Below are 20,625 nucleotides of genomic sequence, written 5' to 3'. Positions count from 1 at the left end.
AAGGTATTTCAGGTTGCCCATGAACATAACTAAGATAATAAAACTTCATGTAGTTTTCTTGCAACGGACACGAATCTCTGGCTGGCCATGTTGGCAGGAAAGGGTAAAGGTCAGAAACTACACAATATGAACCGGTTGTTTAAGTGTTGGTTTAGGTGTCTGCTCTTCAGGTTGAAAGGAGATGCTACCAATTGTTGCAGTTTTATTTATTCCAGTTGCACACACATGCAAACACACATACCCTAAGCTACCTTCAGTTTTGCTTTCAGCAGATAAGCAGCATGACCCAATGTCAATATTTCGCACTTAAAGGGCCCCTGACCAGATCTGGCCATATTGAGCTGACAAGCGCAGAGCACACATTGCGTGATAATGATTGTGTCTGCAAAGTATTACATTTCAAAGTGTTACGCCGCGGAAAGATCTTAAATTTCAAACCGAACACTGTTTTTCCATCTCCTCGTGGTCGCCGCGCTCCAAGCTGGAGGACGATGCACTCACGTCCCTGTGCCTACATACTTGAGTCCGCAGTGTAACGTCACTTGTGGTGACACGTGACTTCTAGAATTATTCAAAGCACCATCTGTTATTTGTGTGATCTGTTGCCTGAATTGACGAATTGAAGTTTAGAGAAATAATAAAACACACAAACGGAATGTCTGCATGTTTTTTGCTTTACTTCACACCAAATCAAGAGAGATGTACTTCTGCTTCGTCTGCTTGTTCCCACCACGGTTGTGCGGTCACGTGCACAGGTACCAAAACTATGCCATTTTCTAACGTGTTCCGGCGCGCGATCATGCTCTACGATCCGCTCCTTCTGCCCTAATATTCGTGTAGCCCTGAATTATACTGCTAGTCATGTGTCCTTGTGCACAGCGTGCAAAATCGTGCGCTGCTCGAAACGATAACAGCTGGCACACAACGCCGCCAGCGAAAGAGCGCATCACCGAAAAAAAAAAAAAAAGAAAGAACAGTGAAGGCGGGGCCCGTGATGTATGTGTCACGCGATCCTCAAGGTCCGGCATGGGAGAACACAGGGAAGGAATTTTGCTTGCGAAGGCTAGACAGGGCGAGTGGAGAGGAGTCTCGCTATGGTGTGGAGCCCGCCTGCTGAAATCATGGGTTCGCAGCATTGAAATATTTCTATCTCGGCTATTAATGAGCCGACTTGAAAATTTTTTGTGGTAGAATGCTCTCTAGAGGACACGTAACAACTTCCAGCATATAACCAATATTTGCTATGGGGCCTGGTGAGGGGCCCTTTAAACAATAGGAAACTCTACCTGCACAGATTTCTTACTAGATACTTTTTGACCCAATTTAACACTCCATAACACAAAGACAAGGCTGCACGTCACACATGTCATAATGTTGAAAACATCCTTAATTACATGTCTTCCCTTTCCAGCACATACTGGAGCACTTTGTCCAGACATGAAAATATTAGAGGATAGTTACCACACTCAGGTTCCTCGTTTCCTCCATGACGCGTGGCCAGAAGTATTCCAATGCCTGCTGGGCCTCAGATTGGCCAGAGGCATTAGTGTATGCTTGCGAATCAGACATGCTGCCCTGGATCAGAAATTGAGATCATGTACTCAGGATTTTCGCAGGAGGGGGGGGGGGGGACGTTTAGACGGTGACTGATAATGCATTCTTATGTGCTGGCGGGTTCTCTTCAATAGTCATTAAGCCTTATTTGTCTTTCTTGAGCGAAAGAACAATAACAGCTGGGAAGAAGGACTTCATGAGTTTGACATGCGCCGTACGCTCTGGCACTGCGGACACAAATTTTAAGGTGTCAGGACGTCCGGACACCCCCTTTGATTCATGGATGAAGTGATACAAGTGAACGTACAGCATGTTTTCGATTAAAAAAAAAAATTCCAAGGTGTGCCTGACACACACACTTTGAACAAGAAAACTTGAGCAAAACTCTAAATTATGTAGTGTAAAGCATGACATGCAGGAGTACTACCATTGCATATAAACAACTGATTGTGGTCAGCATACAGGTGAAAATTGCAACTGAAATGAAAGAGGTAGCTGAAGATTTACTGCCTGGCTAGTTGGTTCATGATCAAAGTGAAAAACGGTGTTTACCAGATGGTATGAAACAAGAAGGTGTGCACAGACATGGCACAGATTAACGACTGAATGCATCTATTGACACACCTTGCTTTTCATACACAGTTTAAGAACAAGACTGACAATGTAAGGCGGCCACAGAAAATGAAATGGAACGGTACCCATGGCATTCTCATCATATGTGCATTTCATTGTTACAGTAAGGGCAAAAAACGCAATTTCTTTATCTGTGAGATAAAGATAAGGATGACTGGCACAATTATCTCTTGAGCACTTAATCTCAAAGGGTTCTAATGCTTGTCTCATTTTATCTGGGTACTTAAACTGTGTTTTACACTAGGAAAATGCAGGGTTACATTTGCACTTGCAACAATGGAACGTAAAATTTCCAGAGGTAGCGAGCTCAGCTATTGTTAATGTTGCCCTTGCTTAGTTTGTCGCTGATGTATCACTTTCCACACATCAGAGGTATCGAATAAACAAGTTGCTGCACTCACACGCAGCATATTGGCTTTTGTGCACCATTGCATTATGTGCCAGAGTTAACTTTTGCGTGAAGACTTAACAAGCTTTAGTAGTGCCAAAAGTTTGTCACTGAGACTTGTGCATTTGCCAATCCTCTTGAGATTGTGTAACAGGTTGTGCAAGAAAGCACAACTACTTTCTCTGACATCCTGCCTCATAAAATTTGTTTTATGACATTTCGACAGCTCAAAGAGGACCTCTAGCCTGTGTGGCAGGAAGTTTAAGAGACACAAAAAGCTGGTACGCCATGAAGCAAGGCATCAGTGGAAAGGCAAAAGTGGTTTGGTTTATGCAACCTGTAGTAAAATCTCAAGAGGATTAATAAATGTATTGATGAATCTCACAAAGAAATTGAATTTCTTATCGTGTCTGCACAAACAATAGGATGTATGAGTTGAAAATGCTGTGCGGGCTTTTCTGTTTAGCTTTTTGAGATCATCTTACGTCAACTGTAAATGAACGAGAAAAAAGGGGGTTAACTGAAGGGCCCTATTTCTATTAATAATATCACGTACAAGAAGGCAAAAAACAAAGGTATCAAGGACAACACAGTCAGCGCCGCGCAGGCCGACGATTTGCAATGCCGACAAAGAGTGCCGACTGCTGATAGCTTGGCGCGCCGAGTTCTGACCCAATTAATTAGCGTTGAAGAAAGACGCGCGCGCCCGTATTTTGAAAGCGATCTGCGAAAGTGACAGAGAGAGAGGCGTGTGCCGGGAGCTCCGTGAGCGCTGTGTTCTCGCCCTTTCGTTGGCGTTGAAGCGAGAGACAGCGCAATGCTGAATTCGCTCGCTGCTGCGGGCTCTATCTCGAACGCGATCATCTTACGGGACGGTTTTGTCGTTGCGTAAGCATGGCTATGCTTGCACATTAAAAAAAAAAAAAACATATTCATCAAGTTTCTAATGGACCTCGCGCAGCTTTGCACAAGTGTGCAGTGACAGGCGAGTGATGAATAGCAAGGTTCTGGCTGCTCATCTAAAAAAAAAATTCGTCCGATAGCTTGGACTCTCTGAAAATTAACAGATCGTATTAGCGAACAGCTGCTACGTCGCCAGTGTATGCGCGCTCGCTTATCGCTAACTATGTGCTCGGCGTTGCTTATCTCCATACACGTCCGGATATGTCATCGTCGGGCCAGCGCCAACCGCTGGCCGCTAGCTGCTCTAAGCCTAATCGGGCACCACCGCGGTCACAGTCCACGCTCGGCTGCCACGAAAACTTCGTCACGACCAGCGCTTCGTCAGTCGCCGCGTGCTCGAAAGTAGCGGCGACCGCGTGTCCCGTGTTTCAAATCCGCCGGCGGCCAATCAGTCGGTGCCTTGATGGGAACATTTCTTTCGGGCCCCAAGCCAATCACAGGAGCACTGACCGCCCCATTGGACAAAGTTGATAGGACGACAGCCGACCGCTCGCACTCAGTGGCTGGGTTCTCGACCATAGGCGCTGCACTTTTCCGTCACAGCGCGCACGGCGCACCACTCACCCCGAATCGGCTTCGAATCGAATCACAGACTGCGGGCGTGTGACCAAATCCACGTCGACATTTCTTTCAGCTGTCCACGAGCACGCGCGCACGGAAAAAAATCGGCACAGTCAACGCACGCAGTCAACGACACTGGCGCGATTACGCGGTTGGGTTGCCCCTGTTTTTAGCGATATTCGCTTGTAGTTTTGTGTCTTTTTCGCCGTTGCGCCCAACTGCCGCTCAAGCTTGGTGGGCGCTCGTGTCGCAACTTGGCTAAACCATTGGCTAAACTTGGCACCTGGCTAGAACACCCGCACAGAAAAAACCGGAAGTGGCATTTTGTGGATCTTTGGAGCAGCTTCCTGCGAACCGCGCAACGCTCGCCATACGACAGACCGATGGCTGACGACGCTGAACAGGTAGGTTGGAAGAGACCGTAAGCTTAAAAAAAAATTCAGAATAGTGACACACGAATGTTTGCTTCGTTGTTAGGAATACGCTGTGTACGTAGTACATATGCGCGTGTCTGTCATTTCAGACTCCCGCAACTGCGGTGGAGGAGCCGCTCGACCTGATCCGGCTGAGCTTGGATGAGAAAATCTATGTGAAGATGAGGAACGAGCGGGAATTGCGCGGTAGATTGCACGTGAGTACATCAATGTCAGCGTTTTTTTTTTTTTTGAAGCAGTCGCTGTGAAGTTAACGAGCCAGCATATTATAAGGGCTGTACGTTTTCAGGCGTACGATCAGCATCTGAACATGATCCTGGGCGATGTAGAGGAGACTGTTACCAGCGTGGAAATTGACGAGGAAACCTACGAGGAAGTGTACAAGGTAATCTTTTCTTTTTTCTTCATGCACTTGTGGATGGAGCTGTACACACATGTGCTTTTATGGAAACATTTATTTTAAAAGATCTTGCGCTTACCGCCGCCTTGTTCTCTCGCAAATTTCGTAACTAGATCTCCTCTTCTTCGGTTCGAATTGTTTTATAAAACAGTTGGCAGGCAACGATGCTACGTGTTTCTATTTAACGATGCGGACCGAACATGCAGTCTGTTGCAAAATGTGAGCAGGGACAAAGCAGTAGCTCCAAATTCTCAATGAAAACGTTGGTTCTGTATATGTACATGCTATGTGACAACTGTTTCATTATGCCATATTTATGCAGAGTACCAGGAGGTCCATTCCTATGCTGTTTGTACGTGGAGATGGCGTCATATTGGTGTCTCCTCCAGTCCGAACAACAACCTGAATGCACATTGTGTGTTCTTAAGTCAGCTTGAACCATGGTCATGATCACTCAATAAATGTAAGCGTTCACAAAAGAACCTTGCCTCTGTGTTCACATAAGTCTACTGAATGTGCAGTATGAAGGTAGTCCATGATCGCAGAGTAACTTGTGAGAGCGTTGAATATCCTTTTTTCGCTGCGAGATAGTACATGGTCAAGCATGAACATGAGGTGATGGTGGAATTGTGTCAGCGGACATCCCAGCTCTGCGCTCAACTGAAGCCAGTCTTGAACACACTGTGCTGGCGTATGTTTGAATCCAGAGAACATGGCAGGGTTGTCGAGCATTCCTCGTGCTGCCATGACACCTGCATAAGAAAGATTGAATTACTCAATCTTTTAGAGGTCTGCAAGTCAATTTTGAAACACAGGCGTCGCAAGGAATGTAACAGTAACTAAGGTGAACCTACCATTGACTCCGGTTGCCTGGCAGATGTCCTCAGCCTTTCTCTTACTGGTCACATCACCATTGGCAACAACAGGTATTTGTAATGAGTCCTTCACAGTCCGAATGGCATCTATGTTGACGGGCTCACTACGCTGGTCCTTGGTGCGACCATGCACAGTTATAAAAGATACGCCTGCTGCTTCCAACTTCTGACAGAAGTCCACCGTTTTTCTGTAGTGAAAACAGTTTTGAGCATAAAATCTCCAGTGCATGCATACACTAATGGCACTGGTTACCTGAGGTCGCTGCATATTCGAATCTTCACCGATGTTGTAAAGTTGGAATCGCCAAGACGGTTCCTGGTCTGATAAACCATGTCTCTTACAAGCTCGGGATGGCTTAAAAGGTGCGCTCCGTACCCCTCTGCAATGGCCCATCTGTTATATGAGAGTAAATTACTTCTACAGCATTGATACCACCAGACATTCCAGTGAAGTCGTTCCAAGTAAGGCTTGGCAACGCAAGAACCACACGCATATCACATATGGTGCGACTATTTGCTTAGATATTGTAAAATGATGTGGCTCCTGGTTCAAATCCGAACATGAAAAACCCAAGACCACTGTTCAAACCATGTACTTTTTCACTTCCTCCGCCTCGCATTGAAGAACGCACATACGGGTACAAACATAAAAAATAAAAAAAAAAAATGTCCTTAGTCGCCATGGTACTACGTGCAGAGAAATAGACAGCAGTGACATACCTCTGCGGGCACCCACAGTTAAGGTCGACACCGTCGGAGTACCTAAAACAAGGTGACACGTTCATTAACTTGCCGTTTAAGGATAAGAAAATCGGGTCTTCTCACCTATATACAAGTTCTGCTGCATTTGCCAGATCGGTAGCGTTGTTTGCGGCGAACTGCACAATCAATGGTCGATCACCTGCCGGTAACAGCACCACTTTACGTTCAATGAATCAACCTCTAGATGCAGCAACTCCTTACCTTGGCCAGTAGTGAACTCTGCGTCCCTTGCCTTTTGCGACCTGACGAATGAGTCGGACACGATCATTGGCGTGTAGGCAATGTCGACGCCGTACTTCCGCACTAGATGACGGAAAGCTTGCCTTTGGAGAAAGACGCAGCGAGATCCGTAAGACCCTATGCGTAAGACATATCCCATGGAGCGTGTTGAATCACTTACTTGGAGTAGCGAACCATTGGAGCACAAATCTTGATCATGGGGCCACTATTCAGCAGGTCCAACGGTTTTTTCCACTCCGCTACTTGTTCATTCATTTTGAAAACAGTTTTTGAACACCCGCTTCCACTGACAGAGCCCACCACGATGCAGGGAAGCACGCATGATCCTGCGGTACGTATCGCTCGCTCTCAGCTGCGCGCTGCCGCTTATCCCCTGTTGATGCCAGGATGTAAACAAACATGGCGGAAGACACGTCGGGCGTTCTTGAGCAGTTCGCTGACGACGGTAAGGCCGGCTTTCAGCCCCCATTACTTTTGCTAAAGTCCTCACTTTGCAGTTTCCTAGAAGTTTGAGCAGTGCCATGCGACAGCGTCTAGTTGTGACAGTCGTTCTTTATATCGCGCAGCCGTTTACAAGCAGTTCCTGCACGACGACTTCGATGCGAAAGCTGTCGCATGCAACGCTATTCAGGACCTCGCCATCTCTCAACATCTCTCGAAACTTGCTACTGGCATTTCTCTTTTGGACAAGGAACTGCATAGCCAGGTAACGTGTGTCAAGATTGTATGTTGATATCAACGAAATGAGCATTCTCAATAGGACATTCGCAATGCACCTGTCATGAGATATTTTCTCCGAGTACCGGAACACCATGAGCTATTTAATGAACTCACAGGTGTCTGCTCATTATGAGGACCTTTTGGCTCAAGCGTCCGGGATTGAAACCTTGGAAGGTGCCTTGCAGACGATGTGCGCCTCTATTCAGAACCTGCAGGCGACGTCTGAAAGGTGATGCGAGCCTATGCACTTTAGTGATGCGATGTGCAGACATGCATTTACCGCCCAATTTCAGGCTCCAGAGCAAAATCGTTGAACCTTACAACAAGAGCTGGACCCAGACGGCCATGCTTGCCAGGTTGCAACAAACCTGTGACATGATTCGACGAATGGGACGGCTATTCCAGATCGTCAAACGCCTGCGGGCACAGCTGCAGGGCGGCACCAAGGATATCACCAAAGCTGCCCAGAGTCTCAGCGAAGCAGGTAAGCCCGGTTTAAATACTGTAGCTAAGTCTGCCGTCGTGGCTGCAACGTGAAGCGGTGTCACTGACATATGTGGAACTCCTGGCATCTGGCCGTCATTTCATCTGAATATATATATGGACACAGCATGACGGCTTTCGCATCAAATTGCGAAATAAAGTGCCGAGTAAAGAGTGCGCTCGATTTAGTGACATTTCACCTCATATTTATGGCCACTCTGTTCAGATAAAGAATGGCATGGAGAGGAGCATGTTTAGATGCATTAGAACATTGCTTAAAAAGACGCTATGGTACCTCAAGGAAGTGTTTGCTCTTGTGAAAGCTTTCATTCAAATGTGCATTGGTTAGCTTGGTATGATTAAAAGTAATGCACCGTTAAGTCGTACATAGAGATATTTGTTAGCATTCTGCAGAAGCACGCAGGCCCTAAACATATCTTCCGAAAATTTGTGTTCTTTTTTGCTCGTCCATGCATTAAGTATGTTGGTCATTGTAGACTGTTGAAATGTGTCGAAGTACTAATGCCCCTTCATTGGTGTGATGGTTAATCAATCCATAATTCACACGCGTTTCATTTTCACCATAGACGATACCTTGTTACTGTGAAAATAGGAGGCCAGAGAAGAAAAGCTGCATCTGCGCAGCTGATTAAGCTCTAGCCGCCCGTACAGCAGCATTGACACGACAATTTGTTATATGGTTCAGTTATACGAACATAGCAAATATAGGAACAATCATACAATACCATTATACATAAGGGTAGTTACAAAAACAATTACACAATATTCATATTTCAATGTACCTTAAGCTCATGAGCAGTTCCAGAAACAATTTCACAAACAGGTCGAATAAGATGTTGTTACTAATGTCGACGTTTAACGTCGCCATCTTCCAGGTCTAGCTCATTTATTGTGGTTGCCAGTGCATATTTAAGTCTTTATTTCCCATAATGGGTATGTGATAAGTGAACATATCGTCACGGTAAAATGCGGACAGAAGACAGGGAGACGTTCTTCAAGAACAACAGGACAACCTGTTCAAAAACAAACAAAGCAGGGACATGTCTTCTTTGTCCTCGCCCAATCTCACTGATGCACTAGACAGAGTCTGTTAATGCCCCCATCGTCATTGTTGTCTGCATAGAAAACATGCGTCAGTATTATGGCGGTGGACAAGAATAGGAAATTGTACTCTTCCTAAGACATACACGGGAATTCTTCCAGTAGGTCCGCTCTACCTAATGTGGTGTTTCTGTAGGTTCTCAATAATTTGTGCTTGCATATATTGTGAAATTTCATAATTTAAGTTTGCGAAAGAGTGGTTCTGTGTGTTCTAAAGACAAGGAATTTTCTATTGAATGAAATGCTTTTTTTTCAATGAGGAAGAGTTTCTGTAAGTTTGACGCTGTTGTGTTTCCTCATATTAGCATGCAGTAATACAAGTGAGAGAGGTAATGATTCAACGCACTCAAGAGAGCACCTTTTCTGCATAGGATCGCTTCCTAACTATGACCACGAAGTGAAGTGAGCAGCGATTTGCACTTGAAGCCAGAATGACAAACACCATGAAGATCTCTTCAAATTACATACCCGTTTGCAAAACATTTTCGCTCGTAATTCTTTGAACTATCTGTTCGAAGTCATCCGATGGTGAAAGGATACCAGATATGAAACTTGGGTCAAGCGAGCTTATGCGGACAAGTTTGTGAAAGCAGGCTTAATCAGCAACACCACAATTACTGAAGAAGTCATTGCGATGTAAAAACACTTGCCAGTATTCCCTATGCCAAGTTTGTTGCTGCTTTTGTGCTACATCAAAAGGTAAACTGTCTTTAATAAAGTTTATATGCTTCGCTGAAAAGACAGCGCTCAGGGCAAGCTTTTAGAAAAATGTGTCTTACCTGTCTGGGGATCACCCCACGGTGTATTGAAGTGGGGGGGGGGGGGCACCTAAAGAGATCCAGTTGACCAGCTACCCTTCTGAGGTGGGGGATTCAGCAATTAAAATGGTTGATTTGGTCAAAGTTACCGATCTTTTTTTCTTTTTCACAATTCCGAGGCAGCGCTTTACCACATAGCGAAATATTGGAAATATGAAGTAGACATTAAGAAAATAGCCCCTTCTTCTTACACACGCATGCTGGCATTTCTTACACATGGCTTGTCACACAGGAACAACCAACATAGCCAATTCAAAACACATAACTTGTTCTTGGCATTACACAGAAAATTCATTACATTATGAAAAACATTTGTGTGCTGATTCAATTTTGCATGCAGTGACCTCGAGGCAAAATTGGATCAGCTGGACACAAACAGTGCTGTCTACTATATTATTTCTAGTAATAATATTAATAATATAAAATTGCAGACCAGCTGCTTGAAGGCGTGGACCTAAGCGGCGTGGAGGTGGTGCAGGAGGAGCTTGCTGTGCTGGAAAGCGCTCGACAAGAGTTGGAGAGGCAAGCAGAACGCATGCTTGAGAAAGGCACTGAGTCCCAGGTGTGTGTTTGAAGCAGGAGAGTGGTTCACAGAAAGACGGAGGCTTGAAGGGATTAACCATGGTAGAATTACAAGAAATGTAAATTGCAAGCATTAAAATTACAAGGAATGTTGCTAAAGTCAAAACAGTTGGCTTCAGTGACACTGCTTGTTGTACCACTGTTAATTGGTAAGGAAAAAACAGCAGCGCGAAAAGAAACGAAAAAGAGACGAGTATGCAGGACTGGCACTTTTAATCGCTTCTGGTATGTACTGCTGTTTTTGGTTTTCCCTTCCTTATGTGCCCATGAGATCCGAATTTTTGTTCTGTCATGTGCAACCCTGTGTAGTGGCTGAACGGCCAAGATGTTCTGCTGCTGTATGCATTGAAACTGTATACGTTTCAATGCATATGGAGTTCCACGGAATCTCAATGTTTTTATGTAATCTGTGTTAATCATCGGCCACTCACCTACACTGACGCCCAGAGCACTTTTCTCAAATGCGGAGGGCCTGGCTGTTGTAGGCTGATGAGGGAGATGTAAACCCAACGCCTCCTCTATGTTTTCGATGCCAGTGCAATCGCTCGCTCCCCAATGGGAGCCGTTGGTGCACCTCACTTCAGTGAGTTGCCACGATGTGATGCTACCCAGATGGTACGACTGATTTAGCTATGCCTATTTGCATAATGCGGGCATCTGAGCATGTGCTGCTGCCGTTCCCGATCAGAAGTGGTAGACGCTCCATCCCTGTGTCTGTCAGGTGTCAGGTTATTACGCGTCTGTCAGTCTTCCTTCGACTTCGCTATGAGGCGCCGCCCAGGTGATACTCTCCCCAATGACAGTAAAGCAGACATGAATGCTTAGGAAAGGACGATAGGAGAGGGTCGTGAAAGGTTGGATTGGCTGTGTCTGGCTGGCATTGAAAAAAATAGGTGCTGGTAAATCGCAAGCAAAAGTGCGGAGACTGAAGGTGCCGTATAAAAATTTTGTTTTTCCACAACCTTGACATGTAGCCTTATATTCAGTGGGGCAATGCATGTGTGCATGTTCAGCCAGTGCCGTGCAGGTCACAGTTCTTCGTTAGAGGGTCGTGCTAGAATAAAATAAAATGTTTTTTTGCAGCTGCTGTGGTCTCCAAACTTTTGCTTCGTGGTAGTATGTATATTATCTGGTTTATTTCGAGATGAATTCGGTCTCCCCTTTAGTGTGTGTAAAAACGCTCTTTGCAGGGGTTGTTCTATAGCTTTTACAACCTGCTGTATTTTTGTGCATATGAACTGCAGCAAAATTTCATAAGATTCAACAGTGAAGTCGGAGTGCGGGCTATGTGTGAATTTCGCCTTGAAATGCGGCTTCATGGGAAATGGGAGCGCGGCATGGCTTCACCACGCTGCCGTGAAGCCATGCCTCAAGGAACAAGGTTTTCCGCCGTTGAAGGTTTCGTAATCTCATAAGGAACCCCACTCTCTTTTCACCCCTGCGTGTTAAAACACCTTTCTTCCCCTTTTCATGGTCGCCCATTCTCCTCTTTACGGGTTGTCATTTTGCGTTTAGCAGCTAGCAAATAGCGTACCCGGTGCCGGCAAACTCACTTGTCACCCATTTGCTTGGTGCTTTCTTAGTCCGGGCCAAGTGCTTCGCGATACGGCGGTGAGCCAAATCTCCGTTTGGATTTTTGGCTCAGTCGTGTTTGCTCCATCGTTATTGTCCATGCGAGAGCTTCTCCGTCCGCGCTGTCATCCGCACTTGTGTGAGTGCAGTGTTGTCAACTCAGGGTGCTGTATTACCCCTAAATTGATACCAAAAATTTCCTACATTGCGTAAAAAGATCCCTAAAATTGTTATGCAGTGACGACATTACGCTCTGCAGGGTCGCAGAGCTTTGTATGCTTCTGTTCACATCTTTATATGTTTTGTTGAATGATAAAGTAAATTGGTTTCTTTTTACTCGGCTCACCTTGCTTGTCGCCGCCCGTTTCATAAGTTGCCATTTACTTTAGTAATGTGTCTACTGTACGCCGAGCTCTTGGAACCATGTACATACAAGGTACTGTGAAAGTAGAACTATTGTAAACTGCCAAGCTTCAGAAGTTTTGCTATTATGCGCACTGTGCATAGGTGGCAGTGCCGAATGCCCTTTTTGGTCAAAAAGAAACACTATGTTACTAGAGCCGCCTCAATTACAGGGCCGACGGAGGACATGCCCCATACAGCCGTCAAGAGAACAGCTCCACTCGCTCCACCCTCTCCTGTTACGATGCCAGAATTGAAAGAAGTCGCGACGGACTACAGCGCCACTAGGTCTAGTGACAGCTACTCCAGGATTACAGTGTACTAGAAAGAGGCAGTGGGCTTACTCGGCCACTCCTCTGATGCAGTTAGTGTCGCATTGAAGAGGTGGCACCACAGGCAACTTCAATGGAAGCTTTGCAGAAGTAGAGTGACCCTAGCAGAAGCTTTCATTTTCCTTGCGCTGCTGTTGATCTCGGTTCGAAGCAGTTCATACTCTCATTTGTCTTTAATTTTGGCACACTTGAAATTCTTTACATATCTTTAGCAAGTACTATATTTGTTTAGGCCGCATGATATTTGCCGCAATACTAGTACCTTGTGGAAAAGGACAATGCCAATGCTTCGGCGATTTGCTGCCTATTCTAACCGTTAGACTTTTTACACAAATGAGTCGTCGCCGAAGGATTTTGCTTATGCAAAAGAGGCCTTACATTTTTACAAATTATCAGGCAGTCGTTAAAAAATTAATTTAAAGAACAGTCTTGTTGAATTAGAGGATTGGTGACCAAATATATCGTTTCATGCCGTGTCGACTTTACCTAAACTGATTTTGTATCAAGATGATGATCCTCCGGCTTAGAGCACGGCGGCCGCCAGGAGAAGGAAAAATGGAATTCGGTTTGAAATTAAAATCTTTCCGCGGTGCGTAGTGATGTAATACTTTGCAGACATGATCGTTATCACTCAATCTACGCTCTGCGCTTGTCAGATCAATATGGCCAGACCTGGTCAGGGGCTCTTTAAGGGAAGAGGAGGGGATCAGAACTAACTTTATTGCTTCTTGGCAGAAGGGGCTAAAATTTGGCATACACAGTGCACATTGTAATAAAGAGACAAATGTAAGATTTTAGTAATTAATCTTCATTTCTTGAAGCATGTCACTAAAGTGAGAGTAGAAGGTCGGTAAACTTGCACGAAATTTGCTGCAAAGTCGCTCAAATTGTCACTAAAGCTTTTCAATAAATTTGAGGTAATATAGGCTTTTAGGAATACGCTAATATATGCTAACATGGCATAAATCATTTATCAGAACATCTCACATTTGTCTAGGCCCTGTGTGAGTCAACAATAGTCATATAAGTTCAAAGGAAGATGGAAATTTTAAATGACGAAGAGTAGTCAAACAAGGAATATTGCTTTAAGGCAATCTTTCGACAATGAAGACGAGTCCCCTTCATGAAAGGTTGGCTTAAAGCAACTTGTTCGACCACTCCTCATCATTTCAAGAGTTGTGGGGTTCTCCTCTGTGCTCTTGGGACAAAGGAACGACAACACAATAGTGCAAACAATCACAAGGGCATTTATTGCACCTTTCATAGATCAATGCCTGCTAGCCGAGTTGCTATCCACAAAACATGCCGATGGGCGCGCGACAAATCTAGGAAGTCCGACTCACCGCGACCAGATAGCGAGCGAATATGTTCGCCCCATGCTGGATCCCAACGCCTGGTCGTTCGCGTGTACGGTCACACGAATGGTGGCACGTTCCAAGGCGGCCACGCGAGACGGTCTCGCAGAAGCATGGGTCGGCGCACGCGCGGCACAGCACGTCCGTACTGCTCGCTGTCCCGAACCAAAGAGAGAGCGCCTTGTCTTCCGGCGCCCAAGTAATCCCGCCTGTTGGCGGCGTTAGCAGCGCAACACTCGCGCCATATCTCGCGCTGCGCTTCAACCACATCAACAGCCACGGGCGCCACGCAGGCCACACGGCGAATTGGGATTGCAGAAGATGGAGGAAAACAAGATATCTGGGGACGCGCGAGAGTCGCGCATCCCCACAGAGTACACACAGGGTGCCTACCAACCGGGAAAACCGGGAATTCTCAGGGATTTTGAGTAGTCTGGAAAATGTCAGGGAACACTCAGGGAATTTGGGTCTCTATCAGGGAAAATTAGCGGAAATTTTATTGAAAGGGTCGAAAGTCTCGGTAATGCTGGCTCGAGCAACAGACAGGAATCGTAATCAATCGTCTTTGACGCCCGGTCGTCGGCTGGAGGAGTTGCCAGTGTGCAGGCTTGTAGCATTTAAAAAAAAAAAAAGTTAGACTCCAGTGACTATAGGAAGCAGATTTTTAATTTAGGTGGTCACTTTTTTTAGTAAAAATCCATAAAGCTGCAGAATTTAGAAAAACAATACTATCAAGTGTACAATTTCGTAACTTGTCAATAAAAGACACTATCAAAATTTTGTGAACTGCACCTAATAATGCATCTAAAGTGGACAAAATTGATGTGTCAATTTTGTCCACTTCTATATAGAGTTTCAGATTTGTAAATTTTAGGCTTCCATTTCCTTTAGTCTCACCAATTTTTAAAAAATTTATTACAAATTCCAGGTCTTAAATGAAAAATTTGCTTCCTGCAGTCACTAGAGTTACCTATTTATCTCATGTGTAAGAAATTTCATTTAAATTGGTTCAGGGGCTATCTCATAAAAACATTTCTGCATTTTATGCGTGTTTGAACAGGCGGCATTCGAGTTGGCCTCAAGCTAAGGCTTCCTCTGAAGTTGTTAGAATAAGAATGGCGGTTGCTATGGGCTGGATACATTGTATCCGTTAAGTCATGATGCCACGCGCTCGAAATGTGGTGACGCGGACGTGCCCTTGTCGCATATGCAGAACCAGGCTCAGGTGGGGACGGCGCTGCAGGTGTTGTTCCACCTGCAGCTGCTCCAGCCGCGCGTGCTACAGCTCGTGCGCTCCACGCTGGAGCGCCTCCGCGACTCTGTGCAGCAGGCCCTCTCCGTTGGAAGCTTGGACCAGCAGGCGGCCACTTCCTTTGGGAGCAGAGGTGAGAACTCACAGCTAATGGCCTTAACTTACAACTCTGGGACGGCATTGTCAGTCTTTCGCTTTCGGTTATACAATCGCTTTTGTGACTTTGCACGATAGCATCAGACTTGGCACTGCTCCAGGAACATAAAATCGTGCATAAGCGATTGTGTACCCGAAAGTGAATCACTGATAATAATTCTACTGTTCTCAACATCTGCGATTCACTCCTATTGATGTGATGTTGCGCTCACTTAAAAATTAAGATTGTATGATTCTGTCTTGCAATAACGACAGTGAAACCTTGGTAAACCGTAGTTGGCAGGAGCTTAGACAAAGTACGCACTCAACAGAAGTTCTGCTTAACCGAAATAGCATGAGATCGCCCACTTACCTGTCAAAAACAGAACTCGTAGAGAGTGCGATGAAAGGGCAAAAACATGCAGCATTTATTCACGTCACGCAACAAAAGTGTTATTTTCGTTTGATGCCGCGGTGGCCTAGCAGTGATGACAGCGGCCTCTTACTGAAGCTGTGAGCCAGCTTTTCAGCCAGCCCCTTCTTCTCGGCAAACACTCACATGGCAGATTCCTCGTTGGCGTTGCATATTCTCCGCGCACGCGCGCGGATGCGCTGCAGAAGTTGCAGAGCGCCTTTTCCATTGCAGGGTGCTGTTCTCGTTGCAACAATTGCATTCGTGAGGCTGATGTAATGCGCATCGTCTGCCACTGTCAGGCCTGAATCGCCCATGTTATCGCTTTCCGTGTCGTCCTCATCACTGTTGTTTAGCGACACTTCGGCAACAATGGAGGCAACAAGGATGAAAAGCCGAACCTCGTAGCCAACATCTCTTCACGGTCGCAGCAGCGCTGCCGAGCAACTTCGCATTCCAAATGCCACACACCTTAGTCAACGGTAGATGCCTGTTGTGTGCCAGCGCCGACTTCTTCGTGTCACGTTCGATAGCTGAACGACATAGAATTTTTCTTCTATGCTGAGCACCTGGCATTTTTTTATCTGAGCTTCGCTTCGGCATGACACGAGTCCTCTCGCTTGCATGACTACACAAAGCCACAGTACACCTCTGGCATGGCGACACGGCGGCGAAATGATGATGTTGATGTTGCTTCATGTACAAACGCACAGGGTGCTTGGAGGTAGTTGTTCCGCCAGGCCGCCTGATGGGGACGAAGCACCACCGTTATTGTGCAACAAAGAGTGGAAACACTATTGTTGAATTCCAATGGCGGAGTCGGAGCAAGTTTTTCTGCTCGTTCCTGAGCAGGTTTATTCCAATGACAGAGTGAGGGCGGGAGTAAGGTGTTCCAATGAGAGAGTCAGAGGGGATTCAGAGCGGGATTCACTCCGTGGAGCAGAAAAAGATGCTCCGCCAAAATCGGCGGAGTGGACCGGAACTCTGCGTGACGTATTTCCTTTACCACGTTTGTCTGCTGGGAGGCGCCACCGGTCACGACTCGCGAGGAAGCAAAAGATGCTGCACGCTTGGCGAGATATCCATTCCGCACATTTAAAAAAACAACAGCTGAACGGCGCTGAAGAGACAAGTGACCGGTGCGGCGGTGCTGGGAGCGAACAGCGGAAGGAAATGACAACACCCAAGGCATCCTGGGTAACTTGGAGATAGAAGTTCCGCTTCCGCCTTGCTCCGGCGGCGCAGGTTGTGTTCCACTCGCGGATTTGGAGGCGTTGCTCTACGCCAGAGCCGAGTGCTCGCTCGCGGAGTCCGTCGGCTGCTCCGACTCCGCCATTAGAATTCAACATGTGTTAACCGAGAAGTACGCAATAAGCTGGTACAGTTTATGTGAATGCAAGACGCATTATGTTCAGTGACCGATGAGTGAGGGATTTGACTTCATTACATGTAAAATGAAGCTACTGTTTAAGCGGGTACGGTTTAACGAGGTTTTACTGTACCAGCATTGACTGTGTGCATGTGGCCATACAGCACATGTATGCTGTGCTGTTACTACCATTTCTGGTTGCAGAGAAAAGTGAATATGAAGGCAAAATTTAATTTTATTTGAAAACTTGTTCCCAAATCTTATTGATAGTACATTAATTGGACATCATGTAACTTACAGTATCTTCTTTTACTATAGCCATTTTGGTACAGAAAATGTTTTAGAAACTTTCATGTAAAGCTTTCAATTAATCTAGGATGCTATGTAGTGCTCCTCCTTTGCCGATAAACAATTTAAAAAACTTGAGAAAACGCTGTTAGAATGAATCCATGACGGATTAGTGGGTTGGCCTAAAAACTTCAGTCTGTCATTGTCACCTGTCTTTCATTATTGTGCCACTTTATGGCTTATCAGACCTCCTTTCGCAGCAAGAGAGGTTGTTTTGCTATTGCAGAAGTGTAGTTTGCTTCCACAGGCTAATATTTTTTTGATGTCCCTTGAAACATCATCGGTCAATGACACAAGGAATCTCTCCACCTATCTGTCCAATCAATGAATCAGTCTCTCTGTTTGTGTTGTCATCTGCCTGTCCAATCAATCAATCAATCAATCAATCAATCAATCAATCAATCAATCAATGAATGAATGAATGAATGAATGAATGAATGAATGAATGAATGAATGAATGAATGAATGAATGATAGTGTTAGCTGTGTATGTCTATTCCATGCAGGGCCTGGCCGAGCAGCCATGCCGGTGACTGGAAGCAGCGCTGCATTCCGGGCAGCCCTATGGACCAGCATGGACCGACTGGTGGACAGTGTGTGCCAAGCCTGCTGTCAGGTCAGGGTCACAGCATTGCAGTGTGTGCAGTTGTGGGCAGACAATGCAAGTCAAGTTACTGTTACCACCACCACCACTATCATCAAGAAACACCGCCATTTGCTGAGAGGCTTGCTAGAAAAAATATCGATGAAAATTATTTAGTAACTAGTGACCCTTTGTTCACTGTTCTGCATAGCTGATAGTGTGGCTTCCAGATATGAAATTCCATAAGTTAGCACTGTTTGGCAAAATATAAATGTCACAGAGCTGAGGAAGAAAAATAGTGAGTGACTGCTGGGGCAGAATGCAAGTGATCAAGCAACAGCATTGCAATAGCAATGCTATTGCTCAATCAAGTAGAAGTTAATCTTATGAGAGATTAACCTAGCTACTGTATGCAGTGGAGTATAGCTTGCGGGAGGAGATTCTCAGTTGTTACGTATGTTTTTTTTGTTTATGTTATTTCTTTTTGTTTTGTTTTTCACATTGTAACATACATTGTGCTCACTCACTGCACTAAGCTGTGACAAATGCCTGAATGTCGCTTGTATGTGTGTGCGCTTGTACAGATTCAGCAGTTGGAGCAAGTGCTGGCCAAGAAGAAAGACCCGGTGACACACGTGGTTTTTCTCCAGGAGCTGCAGAAGGTAGGCGAGGCTGATGCCATGGGTATCAACAGTAGGATTATCCGACACTATGCAAATTTTAATTGTAAAAATCTAAGGTAATGTTAATGTAACAACCTGTTTCAAAGTTCGAAGTGTAACTGGAACGCATGCCTTTTGCATTTAAGGAAGTTGTAGTGGGATTTCAAGATTGTTAACGAACGGGGAACGAGTTTTCGTTCCTGCTTCTTCCAAGAAGAAAAAGCCAAATATTGAATCGAATATCAGAAAATTTTCTGATATTTGATATTCGATTCAATATTTGGCTTTTTTTCTTGATTTGATTCAATATTTGATTTGAGGTCTAGTTGTTATTTGCACACCTCTAGAAAATTTTATATTCGAATGATGCTAGTTAAAGTAGGATGGCAATGGTTCATTTTATGACCATCGGCAGCAGTACCAAAACAGCATTGGTGCGATTGCTTTTAAAATGATTGCTGAACGCTTGGTAATAAGTATGCTGCAGCTTTACGTCAAGAAATGTCTTTCAGTTAATTTTTTGTGCAACACTACTTGCAGACAACTAGATTTTAAGGGAAATGTTGCGTTCTACACACATATTATGGAACAGGCTCAGGGTGCGGAAGTCCAGAAGGGTGGATGTTTTTGTGCGATATTTTATGGCAGTGAATTTATAATCAATGTCTGGTACGCACATTGTTGTGCCACTATTTCTGTTTGTGCCTGTTTACGTTTGTGTGGACAGTGTCCTCAGTAATTTGTCAGTGCATCATCACCGCTTCCCAGAGTGGCCAAGGGGACATCCTCCGCTCATTCTGGCTCTCCCTGGCTGAGATGCTGTCCGACGAATTGGCTAAGGCGGCGGCTGGCAAGTCTCTTTGTTCTCGAACCTTGGTTTTTCTTTTGACTAGGCAGTCGGGTATTTCCTTTCGTGGGCTTGCAATAAAATGCAAAGGACAGCTTCTCCTTTTGTGGTGAGCTGTAATACAAGTGCAAAACATTCTTGTGCTGGGAATCTTTCTCTATTAGGTGAACGGTGAAACATGCAGAAGCAGATATGCGGACTGCATTGAAGGCATAGCTTATGATACTTTCCTGACATGTGATAGGAAATATGTTGGCCAGCTGGGGCCATGCCTTAAGAAAGAAACGTTAAAGTAGAACTCGTATTTGGTAAATATACTTCGCAAACCTTTTATAATGAATTACACTATAGTATATGACCTTCTTGCGAGTTTGATGTAAATGGTTTTGACTGCACTCACTTTTGTCCATTTTGCCAGATGCACCAGTGAATCATTTTTTCGAACAAGGTGCTGGTGCGCAGACAACAAACATTAGCTTTCTCGCGTGACTGCTGCAGAGTCAACATTCCTGCGGCAAGCGTTTGAAGGCGAGTACCCCAAGTTGCTGAGTCTGTTTAATGGTCTCTGGAAGCGGCTGGACCAGATTGAAGGCCAGGCTCCTGCAAGTGGTGACGGCGATCCTGGTGGCCGCTTCTTGGGCCAGGAAGACTTCAAGTAGGTGCCATCTTGCCTTGAAAAGACGGCAGTACTGTACAATCCTGTGGAGCCATTGTTCTTTTTTGGTGTACGAGGTTATATGCCTGCTTGCTTTGCTGTCGTGATACTAGGTGCAATAGCTGACCCCATAATTCGTATTGGAAAGTTTCATCAATACAGCTAAC

At 45.3% G+C, this 20,625-nt stretch overlaps 4 protein-coding genes across 7 annotated transcripts in view; 2 read left to right on the top strand and 2 right to left on the bottom strand.

The window, feature by feature from the left end:
- The window catches only part of Nf-YC (nuclear factor Y-box C), a 29,943-nt gene extending 25,627 nt beyond the window's left edge, over positions 1 to 4,316 (bottom strand). Inside the window, exons 1-2 of one of the 3 annotated variants that reach the window (XM_075704242.1) lie at positions 4,103 to 4,316; positions 1,462 to 1,575 (exon numbers count right to left, since the gene is read on the bottom strand). In XM_075704242.1, the coding sequence (XP_075560357.1) occupies positions 1,462 to 1,569 (108 nt within the window). In that variant the 5' untranslated portion in view covers positions 1,570 to 1,575; positions 4,103 to 4,316. The other 2 variants (XM_075704241.1, XM_075704243.1) reach the window with 2 other exon arrangements.
- A 23-nt stretch (positions 4,317 to 4,339) lies between these two features.
- On the top strand, positions 4,340 to 5,416 carry LSm3 (U6 snRNA-associated Sm-like protein LSm3). The gene is made up of 4 exons (XM_075704245.1): positions 4,340 to 4,503; positions 4,623 to 4,730; positions 4,823 to 4,918; positions 5,256 to 5,416. The coding sequence occupies exons 1-4, from the start codon at positions 4,483 to 4,485 to the stop codon at positions 5,337 to 5,339; spliced, it is 309 nt and encodes a 102-aa protein (XP_075560360.1). The 5' UTR covers positions 4,340 to 4,482; the 3' UTR covers positions 5,340 to 5,416.
- Dus4 (Dihydrouridine synthase 4) lies at positions 5,405 to 7,102 on the bottom strand. The gene is made up of 7 exons (XM_075704244.1): positions 6,971 to 7,102; positions 6,772 to 6,893; positions 6,634 to 6,709; positions 6,529 to 6,570; positions 6,062 to 6,202; positions 5,788 to 5,996; positions 5,405 to 5,685 (listed from the first exon to the last, which is right to left on the bottom strand). Exons 1-7 carry the CDS (start codon positions 7,063 to 7,065, stop codon positions 5,405 to 5,407), a joined length of 966 nt encoding a protein of 321 aa, XP_075560359.1. The 5' UTR covers positions 7,066 to 7,102.
- An 11-nt stretch (positions 7,103 to 7,113) lies between these two features.
- The window catches only part of fws (Conserved oligomeric Golgi complex subunit 5 four way stop), a 56,943-nt gene continuing 43,431 nt past the window's right edge, over positions 7,114 to 20,625 (top strand). For both annotated transcript variants that reach the window (XR_012830772.1, XM_075704240.1), the window contains exons 1-10: positions 7,114 to 7,255; positions 7,377 to 7,516; positions 7,647 to 7,759; positions 7,824 to 8,014; positions 10,385 to 10,515; positions 15,410 to 15,581; positions 18,218 to 18,327; positions 18,879 to 18,956; positions 19,725 to 19,806; positions 20,302 to 20,458. Coding sequence is in view for 1 of the 2 variants with exons in the window: in XM_075704240.1 (XP_075560355.1) it covers positions 7,210 to 7,255; positions 7,377 to 7,516; positions 7,647 to 7,759; positions 7,824 to 8,014; positions 10,385 to 10,515; positions 15,410 to 15,581; positions 18,218 to 18,327; positions 18,879 to 18,956; positions 19,725 to 19,806; positions 20,302 to 20,458 (1,220 nt within the window). In the remaining variant the exon portion in view is untranslated. The remainder of the gene's footprint in view (positions 7,256 to 7,376; positions 7,517 to 7,646; positions 7,760 to 7,823; positions 8,015 to 10,384; positions 10,516 to 15,409; positions 15,582 to 18,217; positions 18,328 to 18,878; positions 18,957 to 19,724; positions 19,807 to 20,301; positions 20,459 to 20,625) is intronic.

This window comes from Dermacentor variabilis, chromosome 9, assembly GCF_050947875.1.
Source record: "Dermacentor variabilis isolate Ectoservices chromosome 9, ASM5094787v1, whole genome shotgun sequence".
NCBI classification, from domain to species: Eukaryota; Metazoa; Arthropoda; class Arachnida; order Ixodida; family Ixodidae; genus Dermacentor; species Dermacentor variabilis.
Note: the sequence above shows the minus strand (reverse complement) of the source record. Positions and strands in the feature narration are given on the sequence as shown.

Excerpts from the sequence above, each read along its gene's own strand:
- LSm3 (XM_075704245.1), top strand. The coding sequence starts at position 4,483 with ATGGCTGACGACGCTGAACAG. Across the intron at positions 4,731-4,822 it reads AATTGCGCGGTAGATTGCAC|GCGTACGATCAGCATCTGAA; the intron begins GTGAGTACATCA and ends GTACGTTTTCAG. Across the intron at positions 4,919-5,255 it reads CCTACGAGGAAGTGTACAAG|AGTACCAGGAGGTCCATTCC; the intron begins GTAATCTTTTCT and ends ATATTTATGCAG.
- Dus4 (XM_075704244.1), bottom strand. The coding sequence starts at position 7,065 with ATGAATGAACAAGTAGCGGAGTGGAAAAAACCGTTGGACCTGCTGAAT. Across the intron at positions 6,710-6,771 it reads AGAGTTCACTACTGGCCAAG|GTGATCGACCATTGATTGTG; the intron begins GTAAGGAGTTGC and ends TGTTACCGGCAG. Across the intron at positions 6,203-6,528 it reads AACTGTGGGTGCCCGCAGAG|ATGGGCCATTGCAGAGGGGT; the intron begins GTATGTCACTGC and ends CTCATATAACAG.